Below are 22,106 nucleotides of genomic sequence, written 5' to 3'. Positions count from 1 at the left end.
CAAACATGTTTTTCGTAAAAAATTGTATATACATTGCACATATAGTTAATTTATTTATTCACTATTTAAATACTGGCAACATCTTTGATATCCAACTACTGCCAGATATTTTGCAAATTTTTTAGAGAAGGCATGTCTCCACGACTTCTTTGACATTTGTCATTTTTACTGGTTGTAGTTTTATCGATTAATTCATTAACAATCAACAACACAATCAAAGAAAAGTTTTGCAGCTGAAGTAAATCAACGGAAAAACGCGAAAATATATACTCAGGATTTTGGCTTATGTCAGCAAATACATTTTATTATTTTTCCAAAATAATATATCTTAACGAACGCTGGAAAGGTTGCAACAAGCTGAAGATAGTTAATGTATAAGACCTTGAAAATGGTTTCAGCGTCAGATGTAGCCACATATTATTGGAGTGATTCACGGTTTACGACCATTGCGAAAGTCCAGAATTCTTTAGCTACATTTCAATGCGCAATTGAAAACTTTTGAAGTTTTAAATGATTTCCACATATTGAGTAAGAAATAACTCAATCTGTTTAAATTTTAGTCTTTAGAAGGGTCTCAATACAAAATACGTATTTAGCACGTATTTAGCAGTGATGCCCTGCGAGTCGTGTCACGTACAATTTACGGTGTTCCGTCGTAAACGAATATGTGCGGATTGCAAGTAAGTATACTATGTTTTTAATTTATATAAATTTTAGATAATTTTTTATTGTACTTTGTAAAGGCGATTTTACTGCAGTAATTGCTTATCGACGGCCAAACGTCGGACCAGCAACAATGTACAGATTTCTTCGGGAGTGCAGTTGTGCAGACGATGTGTTATTTTCGCTAAGCGACCTCTCCTCCGCACGGATTTGTTACAGCTGAAGCCCAAGGATCTGATTTTTTATCTGCAATCGAAACATGTTTCAACAACTGGTTGTGTTGAAAAGGACGAGTTGGTAGGGTTGGTGCTGACGCATGTACAACAAATTGATGCAGCCGCCGGTGCTTCGGAAAATGGTAGTTCTCGTAGCTACTCCGACGCATCAGCAAATTCATTTGACAGTTTGAAACAGACGTGCCAAAACTTTTTTACAAGTATTACTGAAAACATAAATGATTCTCTAAATTCCTTTGATAATAAAGGTTCACCGAAAGGATCAGGTGAAACAAGAGATCGAACGCGATCGGAACGAAGTTCAACTGACAGTACAACGACACACATTTTTGATCAACCAAGAGTTTCAACCAGAGAAATTCCCACTTACGCTAGTTTTCAGCAACAATCTTATAATAACCCTAACACGGAACAATCAACAATAACAACATCATCACCATTACTCACTATTCCAATATCAACAGTGACAACAAATGCGTCACATATATCACCAACGTTGGTGAGTAGCAGCTCTTCTTCAGTAACTACCAAGGGTAGTAGTCAATCTTCTGTAAGCCCTGAAATTAGTATAAGCTCAATTGATCGTGGTGAGACGGAAGAGCATCCACTTGCCTCAACTTCAAACAGCCAACGTGCTGGATTGACTCGCCAGGAAGCTGGTGAAGAAAATTCTGATTGTGAATGCTCAGATGATGAGCTAATGGCCACATTTGGTGGTCTTTCATTGGCGCGTAATAACGAAGTGGAGTTATCAAAAAAGGATTCACATAAAAATACTGAACCAGATGAAAACGTTGGTACCAAATCAAGGACCAGTGCTGACATAAATTGTGCTGAGATGTCTTCGCAATCGTCGTTTGAAGAGCTGGGAGCAATTGGCGGTATATCAGATGAGAGTAAAGCAACCACTGACACTAACAGTAGTAACATGGAGCAATGGCAAATCCTTGAAACTACCATGTTGCAAACCGCCGAAAATCCCGTTGTCGAACAATCCACATTGTTGGCTTGCAATATCACTGACACCCCATCGACCAGTAATATTGATAATAATGATGCAATAACAACGAATATGCCAAATGATTTACAAGTGGCATTACCATTTTTGCAGCAGGACCAGGCACAATCCCTTGTACCATTGGTGCCACAACGCGTAAAGAAAGTAACCCGTCGCCGTTCAGATAGCTATCTGAATAGACAACGTCAACAGCACACTAGCGAGGACGATTCTCCAACTGATAACTTTGCACTTAATGCGGATATGACTTTGCATGAACACGATGCTGAGTTAGGTAATAATGCACTTGAGACTGATGAAGATAAAAAAGTTGCCGCTACCAAACGTGCGGGTAGTTGCCAAAGATGTGGAAAACACAAGGCAACGTTGCGTAAACAAGTAGAAAAGATGCGTCGTCATCTGGAAAGTGCTCAACTATCGGAAGCAGATATAAAAAAAGAGCTTCAAGATTTTCTCAGTTACCTCGAACAGCGCAGTAAGTCGATGGAGTGTTCAGATACAGAAACGATGGGATCGTCGTTGAGTGGTAGAAATTTAGCGCAATCGCCAGAGCATCGGCAATCGCAAGCACAACAACCCAATTTCTGGGACGGCGCTGGTATGCCTCACTGGGAATATCAGCTTGACGATAATGAGGGCATTCATGTATATGCTGGTCCCACTTCAGAGCCGAACGATTTTAATGCTCAATCGCCACGTTTTATAAATCTGGACGACTTCGAAACTGTGTAAGTTGATGCTGACCGTATTATTATTAATATATTGAAATTAATTTGTGAATAATAAAATTTCAAAATTTCATTTAGTGATGACCTCGAAGCCTTATCAGTGAAACAACTAAAAGAGATTTTGATGTTAAATCGAGTTGACTATAAAGGTTGTTGCGAGAAGCAAGAACTGCTTGATCGTGTTCAACGTCTATGGAAGAACTTAAAATCGATGCCAGGTTCGTGTTTTATTATGACATGCAAATCCATTTCTAATTTCGTTCAATTAAATCGTAGCTGTCGACAAGTTGCCTACCGATGAGCTTTGCAAGATATGTATGGACGCACCAATTGAATGTGTCATACTTGAATGTGGGCACATGGCCACTTGCACAAATTGTGGTAAAGTGCTTAGCGAATGCCCTATTTGTCGTCAATATATTGTGCGTGTGGTTCGCTTCTTTCGTGCGTAATTGTCTTGCGGACCATACAAATTGGAATAAGAGGTTTTGTGATGGTGTTAAAAATACTATCTTTTTACTATAGTCTCTAATCTACACCACGTACATAGATGATGTTATGTTAATTTAATTGCATACATTTTAAGTAGCCTTGGGTAAATTCAATCTACTAATTGTAGTAATTTGTGAATATATTAATAACAAACACGGAAGTAAAGGAGTACATTCCAACCCCATCGGATAAGAATTCTAGAATCCCCAAACGTATGCTCCAAAAATATTCCCTCTTCCAAATCTCTTTAATTGATGAAATAGCGTTTTAAGTATAAAAATATGTTGAGTTGTACCTTTTTTTTTTTGTAATGATTGTGTTTTTTTTTTAATAGAAATCTTATGAAATTTTACTTAATTCAATTCATCTGATCATTTTTTTATAGTTTTGTGTTAAGCTTTCAAAACTTGAATGTAAAACTCTTGTTGTTTTCTTTATTAACTATTTCTTGAGTATAAGGAGGAAGATATATCTAACCCATAAGTGCAGTCCAAAATAAAATATCGAGTCTTACCATTGAATGGCGGTGCACTCGTTGTGATGTCAAATACTACGTACTAATACTTACAAATATCCTATATCTATATAGATTTTAGTTAGTATGTAAAATGTAGTCAGTCAGCATCTTGTAAACATAACTTTTCTGCAACGTTTATGTATAAATGTACATATACATATATACAGATTATTCGAAATTGTTAAAGTACAACGTTTTTTGTTTTTATGTAATTAATATTACTAATTAAACACATTCCCAAAGGGTCCAGTATATGCAATATAAAAACAGTACCATGCAATGCAATAAATATTACTTAAAAAAAGCAAAAACAAATGTACATGTAGATATCTTATTGTAAAGGTAATATAATATGAGAAATACGTAGATACATACAATAAATACATATAACTGGATTATATTATAACAAAGATGTATTGACATTGTTAAGATCGCACACAGTTGTGATGAAACCTCTAGTAATCGTCATCATATCCCATATCGAGATTGATAGAAACATTATCAACATATTTGTTATGAGTAACTCTACCATTCTTGTCCAATATGTAGTAAACCTAGCGCACAACTTAATAGTAGTACCTTTTCGAATTGTGATAGTTTCCTGCTACTATTGACTGAAGTTGAAACCCTAACCAATGTTGTTATTGTCATTGCTGTCAATTATTGTTTGGCGGGCATAGTTTGATTATTTTGTTCGATCTGAATTAAATTGTGGAAAAGTGAAAATGGCTTGTCAAGTATTTAATGCTTACGAAGGTTGCGTAGAAGAGATGGCAAACCAGCGCCCATCGCTACAAGACATCGATATAGAGATATTTTCTGAGAATTCACCTAAAGCGAGATCTTTAATTGAAATTTCAGGTGCGTCTGAGTCGGGCAAGAGTGTGCTTCTGTGGCGCCTAATGGCTCGTTGTCTTACACCAACCTATTTTGGGGGTCGGAATTGTGATTTAATTTTTATTGATTTAAGACATAAATTTGATGCTGAAAGCTTTGAAGAGCAAATTATACGTTTGGTTGCTGCCTCTGGTGAACAGCATACTACAGCTGAATTACGGGTGATGGTTGAGAAATGTTTTGATTCTCTACATTTATTAAACTGCTATAATTCAAAACATTTTAAAGCAGCTTTAGAAATAGTTGATGGGCTTCTCGTGAAGTATTCAGATTGCTCACTGGTTGTCATTGATGGTTTAGATGCTTTCTATTGGTTGGACACTTATGAGCGTAGAATTCGTATGCAAACACACTATGTGCGTAATGTAGAACGTCTTCGCAGGTTATGCGACCGTCATGGTGTTTGCTGCGCCTACACTATTAATACGAACTATTTGGGCGCAAAGAAATTAAAGGGTGTTGATGATAATATTTTTGAGCGAACATCCATGCAGACAAGTGTAAAAGTTGAATACAAATTGCAACTGCAACTTGCTAGCAATGGTGAACGTACACTTAATGGAATGGCAGTAGAGATAAGAGACAATTCGTTCTATGTTGTTGAGAAGCAGTAATCAATTATGTAAGTTACATTAGTTTTTAACATGCTAACCTTATTTTAATACATTTTTGTAGGAAATTTACTGCTCTAAAAAAAGATCTTTTATAATTTTTCGAATGATTTAGGCGTTTGCGAGAAAAAATCAACGCAAAAAAAATAATAATAAAAAATTACAAGTAAGGAACGACAAAGTTCGGTTGTAACCGAACATTTCATACTCTTGCAGCTTTCAAGGAAGACATCCGGGGAAATACTTTCCAGTGTTGGCAAAACTTCATATTAAAATATGTTGAGAAAGAGTTCAACTACATTGTTCGACGAAATCGTGAATGAATTACAATTTGATAATTAATTAAGTCATAGACTGAATTAGTTTTATAACTATATTTTACTTCCAGCCAACGGAAATTATATTGAAATCATCCTCAAACGAGATATATCTGACATAAATTTAACCGAAAAGGCTAAATATAATATATTGAGTAGATGTGCAGAACGTCAACCAGAAGATCCGAATTAATGATATTAGGGATTAAGACCAAGGTCTAGACCAACTCCATTCATGTTCAGCGCTGAACCATTAATATAATAAGGTTTGCTAGAATAAAGGACATTATTATATTATATGTAGTACAATATAATTTCACATATTTTCGGCATTAATCTAAAACGATCCAATACTATATGTTCAGTTAATTTTGCTAAAATATCTTACATATTGACCGACATATACGATATAAGGTCAACCGGATGTTTGAAAATCTTTTTATTAGTTATATTGTGGCTAGCGTAGGTTTTCATCCGATTTTATACATATTATCAAACTATTTTTGACATACAGACATGCGAATATCAGGAAAGCGCTCTCTGCTAATTTCAGTTATATATCTCACACATTAACCGATATTTTCGGCAAAGAGTCAGCTATAGGCTCTGGGGTCCACATTCCCGGTAATTGGGGGCTTGAATAGTTTTCGTAAGATTTTTTTATATTTTTTTAAGTCATAAGGTGGCACACCTCAAAGGCACTATTCGTGGAAAGTTTTATCGGTATACATTGATGGGTTCTTGTTTTGTATATTGGAATGTGAAAAAATCAGATGAGATTTAAAATTGTGTTGTGCGGGAAGTAAGTGTGATTTTTATCCGATATCTCCCACTTTCGCACTGTAACAGGGAATGTCAAAATAATGCAATATCATAATACCAAATTTGGTTGAAATTGTTATAGTAGGTCCGGAGATATGTGATTTCACCTAAATGTGAGCGGTCTCAGTTTTATCGTCCAATTTTGACATCGGCTCTTATAAAGCCCTCTAATACCATCCCGGATGCAAAATTTCATGTCTGTGATGCCTTGAGTTATTGATTTATCGAACTTTAAGTAGTTTTTAACAAAACGGTTATATGGGGAGTAGGCGTGATTATCATCCGATTTCACCTATTTTCACGCTGTTACAAGTGGTGTCGAAATGATTTGTCCTGTGCAAATTTTTGTGATGAAGCTTGAATGGTTTGGGAGATATGCATTAAACCTGGGGGCGGGGCCACGCCCACTTTTATAATATTTTCAAACTACAGGTGCCCCTTGTTATTGCGATTCTTTGTATTTGGACATACAGACAGGATGACGAGACGTCCTGATCATTTATGTATATGGATTATAACTCTATATCTATCTAGATTAGTTTTAGGTGTTACAAAAAACCTTTAGGTGAACGAAACTATTATATTCTGTAGCAACATGTTGCAAGAGTATAAAAACGCTGACCATTTACCGTTGATCTGAGCGCAAAAATCTACCATTCCAAATATAACATTTCAAGTTGTAAATAATTCTTATTAAGCCCTTCTTTCATTAATTAATTTATTTTTTTAAATAAAGCAGTCTTGGTAAAAACATATTTAATAACAATTGTACAAGTTTACGATAAATACACTTTATCATATATGCACTTAAGAAATCAACCTCTCCAAGAATTGAAATGACTCTTGAATGTGCCTACATATCTAATAAGCAATTTTAAATAATTAAGTAGACTAGAGCTGTAACTGTTTAGTTCTTAAGTATTTTATCATTTTCATGTTACATTTTCGACCATACTATGTTATTCGACTAGAGACTTCAACTGATTCGCAACTAGTCATCCCGCTTAGAAATCTAGAATAAATATTTATGCGTCTAAATGTTATTACTAGTTTTTTAACATATATTCAACTACGATTAACCCGCAAATCTAGCGGTGTTTCCGACTCCATAGTTCGCACAGGTCTCTCAGCGTTACGTGCATTAGAATTCCAACCATTGCTGGATCCAGTACTGCTGCCTGCTGATAATTGACTTGTCGCGGCATAATAATAATCGAGTTGAGATGGCTTGATGTTGCAAACATCCTCGTCCATAGCATTAAAATAGTAGTGAGGTGGCGGTGGCGGTGGCACACAGAGCTGACAAACTGGTATTGCGGCGTCGCTGTAACCTTTCGCATAGTGATCATCATGTACATGATGATTTCTACCCAATATAACAGTGTTCAGAGTTGAAGATGTAATTGTGCTGGGTGTGTGTGTTTGTAAAGCAGCGTGTGCTGATTCTGTTTCTGTATCAATAATGGGATTCTGAACGGTTGCAATAGCGGCGGTGCCAATTAATTGTACAGAATGTTTGAAAGTTTTTACGTGTTTACGTAATGATGAGGGATCCGTGTAGCGTTTTTGACAACCGGGCACTTTACACATATAGGGTTTATCCATAGCATGAGTGCGAGTATGTTTGAACCGATCCGAAGAGTTCGAATAGGCCTTGTTGCAACCTTCATAAGTACAGAGGTATGGTTTCTCGCCTGAATGCGAACGTATATGAATCTTAAGATTCTCTGCACGTGAGAAACTCTTTATGCAGAGATGGCATTGGTGAGGTTTCTCCTTAGTGTGAGTGCGGGCATGTACCAGCATCTTATATCGTGCTGAGAATCCGCGCACTCGTGTACATCCATGCCAACGGCAATAATATAAACCATCGGCTGGTGAAGCTACGGCATGCACTTTGGTCACATGGACGGCCAATGATTCGAGTGTACTGTGATCTCTGTAATTTAAACAAAACGTAGATATTGTAAATAAAACAAATAACTACAGATTTCGAAAAGTATGCGTAACAAAAAGAAGGTGTGTGGTGTACTGTTATTTGAAGGGTGAGTGAATGACGAAATCAGAGGGAAAATGTGACGTGCTCATTTAATACCACAAGGGTATAGTAAAAAAAAAATTGGTGATTAAATTTTTTTTTATGGTAAACGTGTATAAATATAAAATAGTTTGTAAATGTGTCGCCGCAGATTTTAAGGTGTTGTATATTTTTATGACGTACAATGACGAATCTTATCAGTTTAGGAAGTGGTTTAATTCCATAAGAAGGCGCAATAAAACAAAAATGATTATTAGTTTTTTTTTTTTTTTTTTTTTTTTGTTGGGTTACAACTCACCTGCCGCAATCAATCCATTCGCAGACGTATTCACTACGTTTTGGGGTCGAACTAGCGCTGCTAGTCGAGGACGTGTGCATTGTCATCGTTTCATGACGATTTATCTCTGGGCTTATTGTAGTGTCTTCCAAGCCAATTATGTCCACTGCCATATCGTCGACATGTTCTGGTGTTGGTGGAATATTGCTATCCAAATGGTCTTGTCCGATTTTCATAATTACTGATTTTGTGCGTACGTTGGGAGTTTGTGTATTGGCTGGTAATTTATGTGTGTTCTTATAATATGGTGGTGTTATTGGGGGTGTAGGAAATCTTAAATGATGCATTTGCAGTGCCTCATCAATAGACGTTGGCGATGTTTGAGTTAGTTGTGATGACAATAAATCCAAGTGACTCCAGCCTTCATAGGCGGCCAAAGCGACCGAGGCGGCGCTTAATTGCTGATAATAGGCACTAGTTGGCACAAAGGCAGAGTTGAAACTACTGCTAAGAAATTTAGAATTTTGTACTGCCATTGCGTAGCAGATTTTGTAGTTTTTATTTATTATAGTAAATAGTTAGTACTTTTTATTTTTGACGGTCAACTTTTGGCTATTTGGAATCTTAAACTTTCAGTTATTATTATTTTTTTTTGTTTTGTTTTTGTGTTTGTGTTTAGAACCGTTGTCTAGAGCGAATTCACGACAACTGAGTGCGTTTGTTAGCGAACACTCTCATATATGGGTAAGCAGAAGCGTGTGCGATAAGAAGCACACATCTTATCAGCCACCTTCTACATACTGAACGAGTAGTTATAGAGTATGTTATTTACGTAGTGAATTTAAATGCAGAGAGGCGAGCGGGGGTGCGCGAAAGGTTTGATCAACGGCTATCAGGCAGACAGTCTAAGTTAGCAGGAGTGAGTGGCTATTTTTAACTGGCATAGCTGTGCGAAAACCCATTTGGGCTTCCATCAGCGCAATAAAAGTGGTCGATTTCACGCACCAGCCAATGTATGCCGCTCAAAACTAATTCACTTGTACACGCACTGAATCGTGGGGTATGCTTATCTCGTCGCTGGCGGTTGCTCGTGTAACACCCAAATTTAGCTGTGTAAAACGTTTGTATGATTACGCATGTGCAATCGTCGTTGTTTGTTATCGCGCTACGTGCGGCCAAGAGTAAATAAATAAATATCATTGGCACTGGGGGCGTTGTTGTTGCTGTCTGCTATTCTTTGATTGTTAGCGCCGCTTTCACTAGGGGATCTCAGACTTCTAGTTTCAGCCACAAGCGAAGTTAAGCGGCTACGTTAGCTCTGTTAAGTGCTATTAGAGGGAGTGGCTAATGTGCCGGTTTATGTCTATGCACTATCGCTCGAGTCACTAATTGTCGTCTAAGTGCTATCATTTACATTGTTAATATTCTTTAGGGATTCAAGTAGTTGATCGATATGAAAATTGCTTAAATGCAGAAAGAGTTAGAAGTGCGCTAAGGTATAAATTTGTTAAAAATATTATATATGTTGCCTCTCATGTGTTTGTCTGGTGTCTGCTGATCCCTGATAACACATCAACATGTCCACAATTTTCCGCTATTCGCAGCGCGTGCTGACGCCAATGATCTTGAAATTTACCAACTAGCAACAAAAATAATACGCTGCCATATCAAAATAACCACCCAGACACTCTATCTATATAAATAAATACCGGTCATAAAAATTGACTTTTCGCATGGGTAAGTGGTAACACGGGTAAGTCTGCTCAACAAATCGTTGCGGACCAGCCCAAAAGCCTTATCATACGCTCGTGTTAATTCTTCGTCGTGGTGCTTAAAAGTCCAGAGTACTAGATCGTAGGAAGTAAACATCGGCAGTGAGTGAGTCGATATTGCTATTGGCGTTTTATTGTTTCGCGTCGTTTGCTTCATTTAATGAATATGGATGGAGATGTTCGGTATTGTGCGATGCTCTACAACTCAACAATGATTCACGACAACGAAATCGTGTCTCTCTCTTTGTGAAATCGGCAATATACGTACATATGCATATACACACGTGCATTAGAAATATTTCATATATACACATATTTATATACATGCATACATACATACGTGTGTAAATATTTAAATATTTACACTTCTCACTTTCTTCTCACTGCTGCTATCACACTACGTAACAGGTGTGGGTTGCTTGTGATATAGCCTTTCTCAACCCTAACGTTCCATTTCGGTTTTAATTATTTAGGAAGATATCAGTTGCTTTATTTTAGATAAGAAATTTTTTGCTTTTGACTTGCTATAAATTTTATGAGTCCAAATGTCTCAACTTGAGTTTATCATATGCTTATATTATATACATATAAATATAATATGATATTTAGTAGCAGCAGCTTGTAGTCAGCAATGGCAATTGTGTTCTCTGATTAAGTAACATATTACTTTAATAATTAAATTTTATTGTATAGTCTTTCAAAAAAACTCAATTGGACTGACTTAAATGCGGGAATGCAATAGGTTGAACTAATTTAGCGTTTGGTAAATTTCAATTTTCCGAAATTACGAAAATATTCGAAGTAGTTTAGTCCTAAAATTTTACTATTTAATTTATTAATCTAATTGTAGAAATTTCAGAAAATAAACTAACCTTTTCGCCCCGCTGCTACCGCGGCAGATTTACCGATTAAAAGCGGAATATGTTTATTTACAATTATTTAAAAATAAATTACACTGCGACTTTCCATTAATACATTTTAGTAAACGCCAACATTTTACTTAATATTACAAAAACTTGTACTTAGTGAGTACACATATATACATATGTATATGATACATACTCGTATATGTATTTAATTTCGGTTCAGCTAACTGGCTGTAACCGGTTCTTAAAAATTGCGTCGTCAGCTGTCGGTTCTGAGGCTGTAGTTGAACTTTGATCCGATCATGCTGATAATAGCCCCCAGCTGATAAATACCTATATATTTACACAATTGGCTGATGATTTGCCTAGAAGCATGCCTTGCCAAAAAAAAAATAATTAAATAAATAAATAATTAAATAAACGATCCGAAACACCGAGCTCAGCCAGTGAATGAGTGATTCGTCAATATTCGTATTAAAATCCCAATTTTCGTTTGTATGCTACAGGAGCACACGTGCCAACATTTCACAAATTAAAGAAGCAAAATAAATAAAAACAAGAAAAAACGTTAATTTCAGTTGCAACGAATCTATAATACCCTTCACAAATAAATAAGTTTTCCATACAACGACTTAAATTTGTTCGATCAGTTTGTATGACAGTCATATGTTATAGTGATCCGATCTGAACAATTTTCACGGTGATTGTATCGTTGACATGGACAACTTCGTGAAGATATCTCATCAAATACAAAAGTTTTTCATACAAGAACTTAATTCGTTCAGTTTGTATCGCATCTATATGCTATAGTTGTCCGATGGTTCCAACAAATGAGCAGCTTCTTGGTGAATAAAGGACGTGTGCAAAATTTCAGATCGATATGTCAAAAACTGAGAGCCAATTCGTGTATATATACAGACATATATAGACAGACAGAGGGGCAGTTGGACAGTTGGTATTTAAGTTTACATACATATATTGCATAATCAAATGGTAAGTATGAGTTTATTTAAGAAAAATCTCTATCTCTCAAAGAGTTATTTGTTACGGACCAAGGACTGTTAACCAGACACGTGCTGAACTTAGTGATCCAGGATCACACAGGACATTAGTTTGATCTGCAGACCATATTCCTGCCAAAAATTATCGACGAAACTTGTACAAAGTGACTAAACTCCATTAAGCATTATTCATAATACTGGATGCAAGGCTAGATTGATGGTAATCAAGGTTGAAAATCAGTCTAGACTTTCACGCTCATAAAAATCTAGTTCTAGAACAGATCGCATAGCAAATTATGTATGGAGAAAAGATAATATTTAGAGAATTGCGTCAGAAATACAATTTTGTATAGCTTCATCCAACACCCACTTCATGCATAATCCCACAATAAAATCGTGACATATACTTACATATTGTATATGTATGTATATCTAAAATAACACTGTTTGAAGACCAATTTGCAACAAACTTAGCGCAAAGTACAATTCGTACTGTAGTGTGTGCTATAAATACGAGAAGCACTCAGACAGGCACTCATACTAGTTTGAAGTAGTTCGTTGGTGTGCTGATTAGAAGTGAGCGATCCCAATAGATTTAATGGCCGGCACTTCAGTCAAGCGATAACTACAGTCCAATTAGTATGCGTACATGTGTATGGAGTGATACATATTGTTGTTGTTGTGAGTGTTGGCGGTTATTGAGACGATTAGGTTGGCTAGTCGTATACCATTGAGATTAGCGAACACTCACGCCGCAACAGAACGCCGCCGCTGCTGGTGGTATTACCCAATACAATAATAACCCAAGCGCACATACTCACATATATAATTACGGGAATGTATGTACATATATATGAACATTTCCATGTATAGAGAAATTGAAGTGAACATGTGATGTGGCGGGACGCAGTGCCTGATCGTCGTGTATTTATGACTTATTGTATGTTGATATTAATGTATGGCGCCTGCGGTGCTACTACTATAGCTGTGTGAATTTGTTGTACTGTTCTTTTCGCATGAACTCTGTGAGTATCAAGGACTCGCATCTGTCTGCGTGTTATCACTGCGTTGGCTTTGCAGAATGTTGCGCAGCTGTTGTAATGTCATCTTCGTACCATAGTCCAATCGAGTAGGCATCCAACCAAGTGGGACGAGTGTGGCGAGACACATTGCCTGTCAGGCGCTCAAATGTTATGTTAGTGCTTCTCATTTAAAAGCATGAGATTGGCCAGACGGACAAAGTCCAAACGCGCCTATGTCTCTCTGATATCGCCTACGCCACTACATATGCACATTTTGATTGTGAGTTCTAGGCATTGTTCGATCCCACACATTCTTTATTGCAATCATAATAGCCACCATCCTCAATAAAGCTCGCCTCTGTGTTGGCAAATCAATAAAAAGTAATAAGTAGTAAAAAAAAAATTAATTCTATTAACACGCGTCAATTGCGCTGATCTAGTCTGATCAATTGTCATTAGAAATGAAATCTATCAATATGCTTTGGTAACCTATAATATTGATTGATATTGCATGGGGCGCATGAACATAAAAATCGTGTGTTCAAATTCTAGCAATAATATAGTACTAAGCGTAAATCATTTCAGAATATTTGCTGTTTTTCGAAGAGCGCTCAGCTCAAAAAAATTTCGGCCTAATTCTGTCCGACCACATCTAAAGCATTATACACATACATACATATATGCTAATACTAATTTTTATTATTAATAATGTTGTTAATAAAAATATTCAGATGTCCACCCCATCACTGCATGTGTGACAAAGTGTGATTAGCGGTTATTAATAAATACATAAGCATGTACATATGTATGTATGTACATACCATAAACCGTTCTTCAAATGGACCAGTCTATCTTGTTTCCAATATGTACACGGAACTGTTATATTATGTAAAAGTACACTTCAGCCGTGTCCATTATTTTTACCATACTCAGCATACCAACAATAAACACACCAAACACGAGCAGACAGCATGGTAAATACGTAATTTTTTTTGTTGATACATTTTTTTTTATTGTATTCTGAAATTTTAGATAATCACGTCTAGACTTTCGCAGCAACAACAAAATTGGAGTACCAACAAAACTTCGGTCTGTTTAGGTGCGATAATATATTTTTGACATTCAAGTTTTTAAGCAAATAAACCAATAAACTACCTCATGGTTGGCATGTACAAGTGTGGTTATTTTTGTTATAAATCGCATACAAATAAAAACAAATTAAAGAAAATAGCTGTATTCAGGTGCAGTTATCCTTATTAATTAATTATTTTCTGTTTAAGTATTATTTTATTTGTACCAGATTTAAAATTGTATGTATAGTATTAAATAATTAATTAAATTAATTGCTTTAATGTCAGAACAGTTCTATGTATGCATATCGTCATAACATATCTACATATCGTCATCTAAAATGCAAAATAATGTAATATCACTTTTCATAAGTTTACAGGAGAAGGAAAAAACAATATAAAGTAGAAAATACGCATATTGAAACCAATTTTGAATGAATTACAACTTTTTTATGTCTAAAGTTTCTAAATAAAACTGTATATTAAATTATATAAAAAAAATCTGAAGTTTAAAATAAACATAATACAGCGAATCGTAATCAATTAAAAAACTCAATTTAAATTTTTTGATGAAACGTTGTTTTGCATTTTAGGTGATGTTGTTGTTGTTGTTGTAGCGGCCGAATTCTGCCGAATTGACATTTTAGGTGATAATATATTATTATAAATACTTTAAAAGTAAAAGCAGAGCGTGACACATCTGACTGTGAAACAATACAATTGTTACTTAATAATTAAGCTTGTATTTACATTTTATAGTAAATAAATTTACAGCCAGATGACTATATTCTGAGCGTATTGTTTTTGAAAAGTACTTATGTTGCATGTGTAATTTATTTATGTTAATAGTTGCTAATAACAAAAATAATTGAAAAATAAGAAAACGCGACTACTTTTTTTGCTCGGAAATAAAAATATACCATGTAGATGCATTGCAATCTATGAGTAATGCTGGGGCGAATGCCTACATGTACATAAGAGTTTCGGGTAGCTTCGTCAACTTGCCCTTAATAAACTCGTAAAAACGTTTAGCAGAAATCTTGGGTAGGGCTCTCAAGAGAGTCAATACAGTACATGACTGCAGCATGCTTGCTTTGTTTAATTTTATTCATAAATTTGTTTAAATGAAACCACGAGTGCGCCTAAAAGATGATTACGTGCAGTGATTATATTCATGCTATTTCAACAAATTATTTTGTAATTCTAAACGTTTCAAATCGTAAATGGAATAATTCGTTTACGTCTTTTTAAAAGTTATGTATATAACTCTACTTGCCCATAATCGTGTAAATATGCGCTTAATCAGATTTGTTACATCTGGAGAATTTAGAAGATTGTGAGACAGTTAAGTTAAAATATTACAACGAAAAAGCAAAATCATTTTTGTATTCAAAATGTACATACGTGAAACGGTTAAAGTAAATATGATTTTTTAAACTTTTCGTATAGCAGCAATATTTTATGCGTAGATTAATTAGTATGTATAATTCATAATTGGTAATATATAACCTAACTGAGCACTATATTTGATAATTGCACTATACATATTTACAATCACTTTATATTGTGTTTTATTATTTGCAATTAATTTAAATTAGCACTTATAATCAAAGCAAAAACACAAAAAATTTGTTTGCTTTGCTTATATACGAATGTATGTATGTATAGAATCGAGTTTAACAAACAAATTAAAAATGAGTTGGATTCCAAATAGCCCAGTTGCCCAGTTATTTAAACATAAGCATGTGCACAATAACAAAAAATTATATCATATTTTAAATTTGTAATTTTACGCGGAATAAATCGTTTTAAATGTTGTATATAAAATAATACCCGCACGTTAATGATCGCAACGCTAAGAGCAGAGTGTAAACGACGATCTTACAAATATGAAAGGAGTTAAGTGGGGGGTCCTTATGGCCTAAACCGAACAAACAAACAACGCTGATGCAGTGGAAGCATGAAAGACCTGGCTGCAATGCTGGAAATAGAATTTATAAGACGTGTAAAAATAGGTTGCATTCAACACAGTGACCCTCCACGGCCTTCAAAATTCGAATAATAGTGTGCGCTATTGGTGTTGCATGCGTTGGCAATGAAACCCGTCAAATTTATAAACAAGTTTTATTGAAGCAATTTTAAGTATTTCATCTCTTAAACTAATCTTACATGTTTAACATTTAATTTAAAAATAAAGTTTTGTAAATTTTTTTTTTAGTAAGAAAGCATTTGAATATATTTTCATATTGATATTACTGGCATGGCAGTATGGTATACTGTTGGTGTTGTTTTTGAAACCCATTGCTATCTTTTATGCTTACACATTCGCGCATATCCAGTCGCTTAAAGCTTTTTCTATGTTAGCGCCATCAATGTCATTAGTTTGTACATTGCAGCTTACTATAAATTGCCGTTTGTAACGTTTGCTCCATAAATCAGCTAATCGTTGCGAATTAGAGGCATATTCTGGCCCAAATAATGTTGTGCTTGACGAGGATGCTCCGCCACCTACCGCTGGACATGCAACTCCCATTTCATTTAGGCTTTCATTGCCTTGAGGAGATATGGTAACCAAAGTACCTAAATTCATACGCAGCATGCGTACTGTCAACTTTCTACCCTTAACATCCAAGTGTGTGCCGCAGGAAGTAAAGCCGGTATCTTCGTCATTCGTCTTGGACGATACGCCATTTACGTCTTCATTGGTTTTATTTAATGTAACTGCATCCATTTTCTAGTATTCTTGGTTTTAAATTTAATATTTTATTAATACTATATATTATTATTCATTAATTTAGAAAAACTTTGTCATTGTTAGAAAAAAATAATAACAAATAATTGTCAGAAACAAAGAGATGCCATGTTAAAATTAAAAGTTGTAAAACTTGAACAAGAAGAAATTCCTCAATTGAGACTATACGGAAACTAACTCTACTATAATCCACTTACGTTGAGTTTATATTTATATAAAATATGTTTAAATTTTTTAATGTAAAAATATTAATAAAAGTTTCTTGCCATACTATATTAAATAAAGTTTGATAACTGATTAATACAAAAGGTACTATTTTGTGAAGTATTACACACCGTTGCGATTTTGTTTTAGTTACTTATTCAATGCAACCATGTGTTTGTTTATCCCATGAGCATTGCAAGCTCTGACAACAACATGCGAGTATGTCAACTGTCATATTTTCTACACGTGCCGTTTTTCCTTTAATATTTTAGCTGGGAAATAATTTATTTATTTGTTTCATAATTTGTGCATAAAAAATGGCAAAGAAACAAGTTAAACGAAAAGCAGCAGATTTTGTTGACAAGAAAAAATTAAAAGATTCAGAGATAAAGACTGCGGATGACGATGAGGAAGAGCAAGACTTACAAGAGGTAATTTTTTTATGATAGTTGATGGAATGTAACACTGGGCTAATGTTTTTGATAGGATTTGCTGCAGAAAATATCAAATGAAGACAACGATAGTTCTGACGATGAAGGAACAGAACAAATTTACCAATCTGATGACAGCGACGAGTTGGAATTTGAAAGCGACGAAGAAGGTAATTACGCTTCTAAATGGGATGAAGGTGTCGAATCTGAAAACAGTGATGATGAGGAAGCAGAGTCAGAGGATGAAGATGAAATCAACGAGTCGGATATTGAAGATATTTCTGATGAAGGAGATTATGAAAGCGATGAAGTTTCTACAGAAGAAACCCTTTTAAAAGAGCGCGATTTACAAAAAAACAAAAAATCAGATGGAAATAGTAAAAAAAATGGGTTAGAAGCCAGTACATCCGCAAGTGCAAAAAAAGAGCTTGAGATGCAAAAAGTTAAAACAAATGAAGCCTTAAATGATTTTAAAGAAGAGCTTAAAGATTCGAATAATGCGTTGGTTATACCAGCTAAAAAGGAGGAATATGAAGACTCTGATACCTCGGATGAGGAAGATATACGAAACACCGTTGGAAATATTCCGATGCATTGGTATGACGAATACAAACATATTGGTTATGATTGGGATGCGAAGAAAATTATAAAACCAACAAAAGGAGATCAAATTGATGACTTTTTGCGGAAAATTGAGGATCCAGAATTCTGGCGTAGTGTAAAAGACCCTCAAACTGGACAAGAAGTTGTACTAACTGATGCGGACATCGAACTTATCAAGCGAATTAATTCAGCCCGTGTACCCAATCCAGAGCATAATGAATACGAACCATGGATAGAATGGTTCACATCTGAGGTGGAACGAATGCCGATTAAAAATGTGCCTGATCACAAGCGTTCGTTTTTGCCATCCTCATCAGAGCGTAAGAAGGTTTCGCGTATGATACACGCTCTTAAAATGGGTTGGATGAAAACTATGGAGGAGGTGGAACGTGAAAAGAAAGCAGCACGTGGACCTAAGTTTTATATGTTGTGGGAAACGGATACAAGTCGCGAGCAAATGCGTCGCATACACGACCCGGTGTCAGCGCCCAAACGAGATTTACCCGGTCATGCAGAGTCTTACAATCCACCACCAGAATATCTATTTGATGAGAGAGAACAGAAGGAATGGTTAAAACTCAAAGATGAACCATACAAGCGTAAATTACATTTCATGCCACAACAGTATAAGTCACTACGTGAAGTGCCTGCATATCCACGTTTTATACGAGAACGTTTCATGCGTTGCTTGGATCTTTATTTGTGTCCTCGTGCTAGACGTACTAAGTTAAATATTGATGCAGAATATTTGATACCGAAATTGCCTTCACCAAAAGATTTACAACCCTTTCCCACAGTGGAGAGTTTGGTGTATCGTGGGCATACAGACTTGGTGCGCACCGTTAGTGTGGAACCCAAGGGAGAATATATTGTTTCTGGATCGGATGATAAAACTGTTAAAAGTTAGTGTAGTTATATTAGCTATTTAAATAAATATTTTTTTTGGCTAATTGCAAATTATATGAAATTCTCTTGCAGTTTGGGAAATTGCCACTGGCCGGTGCATACGTACAATAGAGACTGATGATGTTGTGCGTTGTGTTGCTTGGTGTCCAAATGCTAAGTTGTCCATTATAGCAGTTGCTGCTGGTAATCGGTTGCTCTTGATTAATCCAAAAGTTGGTGATAAGTTGCTCATAAAAAAAACTGACGATCTGTTGGCTGAAGCACCACAAATTGACACAATGGAAAGTGAACGCATCAAGACGGCGGTACAATGGTCCGTGGCTGAAAAGGAAGAGCAAGAAAAGGGTGTTCGTTTAGTTATCACACATTTTAAGCCTATCCAACAAGTGACATGGCACGGACGTGGTGACTACGTTGCAACGGTTATGCCTGAAGGTGCCAATCGTTCAGCGCTTATTCATCAACTGTCTAAAAGACGTTCACAAATACCATTCTCCAAGAGTAAGGGTCTCATACAATGTGTATTGTTCCATCCCATCAAACCATGCTTCTTTGTAGCGGTAATACACTTATATTTATGTAAACAATTGAAAACTAATTTATATGTTTGCGTGTTTTTAGACACAACACAATGTGCGCATTTACGATTTAGTTAAACAAGAGCTAATCAAGAAATTGCTGACAAACTCAAAATGGATTTCGGGTATGTCCATACATCCCAAAGGCGATAACTTGTTGGTATCGACATATGATAAAAAGATGCTCTGGTTCGATTTGGATTTGTCAACCAAACCATACCAAACTTTGCGTCTACACAAGAATGCTGTTCGCAACGTCGCTTTCCATTTACGCTATCCACTTTTCGCTTCTGCCAGTGACGATCTATCTGTTATTGTGTCGCACGGTATGGTTTACAAGTAAGTTGATTTCGAAATAATTTGCAAATTCTATTTTTAATATGCAATATGAAATTTCAGTGATTTGCTGCAAAATCCGTTGATCGTGCCAGTGAAAAAGTTGCAGACTCACGAAGCACGTGAGGAATTTGGTGTGTTAGATGTTGCTTGGCATCCCGTACAGCCATGGGTATTTTCTTCAGGTGCAGATGCTACAATTAGGCTTTACACGTAGTTAAATGTAGTTTTTTTTTATATTTTATTATTGAATTATTGCATACTTAATGTAAGCAACAATATAAAAAATAGTGAACAAAGCTAAATAAAAAATAAAGCTAGAATAACCTTCAAAAGTAAAAACGTTTCCATTTAAGAACTTGATTTTGAACGTTCAGTTTGTGCGGCTGCTATAAGCCACAGTGATCCGATCTGAACATTTTGTACGGAGATTGTACGGTTGACTTTATTAATAATAAACATGCTAAATTTCGTAAAAATATGTTGTTAAATAAAAAAGTATTCTTTACAAGAACTTAATTTCGATCCTTCAGTGATTCGATATCGACGTTTCCGAAAAATGAACAGCTTCTTGGTGAGTAAAGAATGTGTGTAAAACTGCCAATTGATATCTCAAAAACTCAAGAACTAGTTTGTATACATACAGACGTACATGGCTAAACGTCTCAGCTTGTCATGCAGATATATATATTTTATACAATCTCCGACGTTTCCCTCTGCGTGTTATAAGCTTCGTGGCAAAGGAGATGGGGCTGCATAACACTAAAATTACCGCTTAGTTGTTCGAAATTAGTCGAAAGTAGATAAAAACCAACTGTCTTCGGAGACTTAGTGTAAACAGAGTTTTCAGCATTTCCTTTCCGTTAAGTCCACGACACCGCGCCCGGGCGCTACAATTTTCCACATCCTCTACAATAACAAAGCATTTGTTTTGGTATACCTTAGGCATATATACACTAGTACACTAACGAACGGAATGAATGAAAAAAGAATGCACGCGCTGATACTCACATATGTTGTTGATAAAAGCATAACAAAAATTCACTCGGTTATCTTCGTACAAGTTCTGAAGAGTTTGATTATAAGTTGGAGGGTGGAGGGCGGCTCTCTTCACCCCAGTGGATGGCATGTGCAGAGCGTCTACGGCAGTTCGTTTAACGCGAGAGTAGCAGGTGAGCGGAAATAAGAGCGATTAAGCTCCCAAAACACAACACGACAAACGGTGAGAGCGTCCCACGTACATTGTTATCTACCTGCTGATTTCGGACCGTTGGAAACACCGAAGCTTTTTAGCCAAAAATTCAACGTTGTTATCGAGTGTACGAGCTAGCGGTCGACATACAAGAACAACGAAGAGCAAGCTTTTTATGATATGTTCAATGAACATTGTTCATATGTACCTATGTATGTATGTATGTATTGTCGTTGGTATTTATTGCGAAAGCGCTCGCTTTTCTTTCTAAATGTCGAAAAGAAGAATGTATTCACAAATTTGAGTAAGTTGGAGCTCGGCCGACTGGCAGTTAGGTAGGCAGCAGACACACGAGCAATCGTATGAATTGTTGTGTTTGTTGTTGTGCACTGCCTTCGCTGCCGACGCTGTTCGCCACGGCGACTGGAAGTTTGTAATCGCGCACGGAACGGAACAGCGGCGCCACTGCTGCTGGCCGTGCTCCTGGTCGAGTGTTTCGTTCGAAATCAGTTTGATTCGCTCTACCATAGCCAAACGGTCGGGTTCAGGTGGTCAGTGGCCCGCTGGGAGTACCACATATAGAGTGCTGCTGCTTGGGCAAGAATTACTTGAAAATATCTACATTAAATAACAAAATAAAATATAAAAAAACGAAAAGAAAAAAAAAATGAAAAAAATTTGTTCTAATCAGCCAAGCGAAGTACTCTCCAAATCAACGGCCAAGTGTAAGCATACATACATATGTGTAATAGTACAA

At 35.9% G+C, this 22,106-nt stretch overlaps 6 protein-coding genes across 9 annotated transcripts in view; 4 read left to right on the top strand and 2 right to left on the bottom strand.

Annotated features, from left to right (window-relative positions):
- The first annotated feature begins 181 nt into the window (after positions 1–181).
- On the top strand, positions 182–4,064 carry LOC106615390 (RING finger protein B). Its single transcript, XM_014231589.3, has 4 exons — positions 182–680; positions 744–2,645; positions 2,724–2,863; positions 2,922–4,064. Exons 1-4 carry the CDS (start codon positions 613–615, stop codon positions 3,095–3,097), a joined length of 2,286 nt encoding a protein of 761 aa, XP_014087064.2. The 5' UTR covers positions 182–612; the 3' UTR covers positions 3,098–4,064.
- Positions 4,065–4,207: 143 nt separating this feature from the next.
- On the top strand, positions 4,208–17,383 carry Xrcc2 (X-ray repair cross complementing 2). 4 transcript variants are annotated; one of them, XR_011395984.1, is made up of 3 exons: positions 4,208–5,173; positions 14,009–14,251; positions 14,310–15,161. XR_011395984.1 is itself a non-coding variant. In XM_070108298.1 (2 exons), the coding sequence occupies exon 1, from the start codon at positions 4,380–4,382 to the stop codon at positions 5,163–5,165; it is 786 nt and encodes a 261-aa protein (XP_069964399.1). In that variant the 5' UTR covers positions 4,208–4,379; the 3' UTR covers positions 5,166–5,173; positions 17,166–17,383. The 4 variants fall into 4 exon arrangements, 2 of the variants coding, with proteins under 2 accessions (XP_069964399.1, XP_069964398.1); XR_011395985.1 differs by having other exon boundaries at positions 4,374–4,515; XM_070108298.1 differs by lacking the exons at positions 14,009–14,251; positions 14,310–15,161 and adding an exon at positions 17,166–17,383.
- On the bottom strand, positions 7,013–9,351 carry sug (sugarbabe). Its single transcript, XM_014231591.3, has 2 exons — positions 8,638–9,351; positions 7,013–8,240 (listed from the first exon to the last, which is right to left on the bottom strand). The coding sequence occupies exons 1-2, from the start codon at positions 9,150–9,152 to the stop codon at positions 7,367–7,369; spliced, it is 1,389 nt and encodes a 462-aa protein (XP_014087066.1). The 5' UTR covers positions 9,153–9,351; the 3' UTR covers positions 7,013–7,366.
- On the bottom strand, positions 16,665–17,078 carry LOC106615357 (uncharacterized). The gene has a single exon (XM_014231541.3). The coding sequence runs from the start codon at positions 17,076–17,078 to the stop codon at positions 16,665–16,667; it is 414 nt and encodes a 137-aa protein (XP_014087016.1).
- A 124-nt stretch (positions 17,384–17,507) lies between the features above and the next one.
- Positions 17,508–20,636, top strand: LOC106615401 (ribosome biogenesis protein BOP1 homolog). Its single transcript, XM_014231604.3, has 5 exons — positions 17,508–17,734; positions 17,790–19,239; positions 19,316–19,803; positions 19,865–20,160; positions 20,221–20,636. The coding sequence occupies exons 1-5, from the start codon at positions 17,621–17,623 to the stop codon at positions 20,372–20,374; spliced, it is 2,502 nt and encodes an 833-aa protein (XP_014087079.1). The 5' UTR covers positions 17,508–17,620; the 3' UTR covers positions 20,375–20,636.
- A 1,100-nt stretch (positions 20,637–21,736) lies between these two features.
- The window catches only part of Dhit (Double hit), a 38,352-nt gene continuing 37,982 nt past the window's right edge, over positions 21,737–22,106 (top strand). The window contains exon 1 of the mRNA XM_070108299.1: positions 21,737–22,074. The gene's annotated coding sequence lies outside the window, so the exon portion shown is untranslated. The remainder of the gene's footprint in view (positions 22,075–22,106) is intronic.

This window comes from Bactrocera oleae, chromosome 4, assembly GCF_042242935.1.
Source record: "Bactrocera oleae isolate idBacOlea1 chromosome 4, idBacOlea1, whole genome shotgun sequence".
Classification (NCBI taxonomy): Eukaryota; Metazoa; Arthropoda; class Insecta; order Diptera; family Tephritidae; genus Bactrocera; species Bactrocera oleae.
This window is presented reverse-complemented; position numbering and strand designations above follow the sequence as displayed.

Coding starts and splice junctions, on each gene's coding strand:
- LOC106615401 (XM_014231604.3), top strand. CDS start 17,621: ATGGCAAAGAAACAAGTTAAACGAAAAGCAGCAGATTTTGTTGACAAG. Junction 19,240..19,315: donor GGATGATAAAACTGTTAAAA/GTTAGTGTAGTT, acceptor ATTCTCTTGCAG/TTTGGGAAATTGCCACTGGC. Junction 19,804..19,864: donor AACCATGCTTCTTTGTAGCG/GTAATACACTTA, acceptor GCGTGTTTTTAG/ACACAACACAATGTGCGCAT.
- LOC106615357 (XM_014231541.3), bottom strand. CDS start 17,078: ATGGATGCAGTTACATTAAATAAAACCAATGAAGACGTAAATGGCGTA.
- Xrcc2 (XM_070108298.1), top strand. CDS start 4,380: ATGGCTTGTCAAGTATTTAATGCTTACGAAGGTTGCGTAGAAGAGATG.
- sug (XM_014231591.3), bottom strand. CDS start 9,152: ATGGCAGTACAAAATTCTAAATTTCTTAGCAGTAGTTTCAACTCTGCC. Junction 8,241..8,637: donor GAATGGATTGATTGCGGCAG/GTGAGTTGTAAC, acceptor TTTAAATTACAG/AGATCACAGTACACTCGAAT.
- LOC106615390 (XM_014231589.3), top strand. CDS start 613: ATGCCCTGCGAGTCGTGTCACGTACAATTTACGGTGTTCCGTCGTAAA. Junction 681..743: donor CGAATATGTGCGGATTGCAA/GTAAGTATACTA, acceptor TACTTTGTAAAG/GCGATTTTACTGCAGTAATT. Junction 2,864..2,921: donor GAACTTAAAATCGATGCCAG/GTTCGTGTTTTA, acceptor ATTAAATCGTAG/CTGTCGACAAGTTGCCTACC.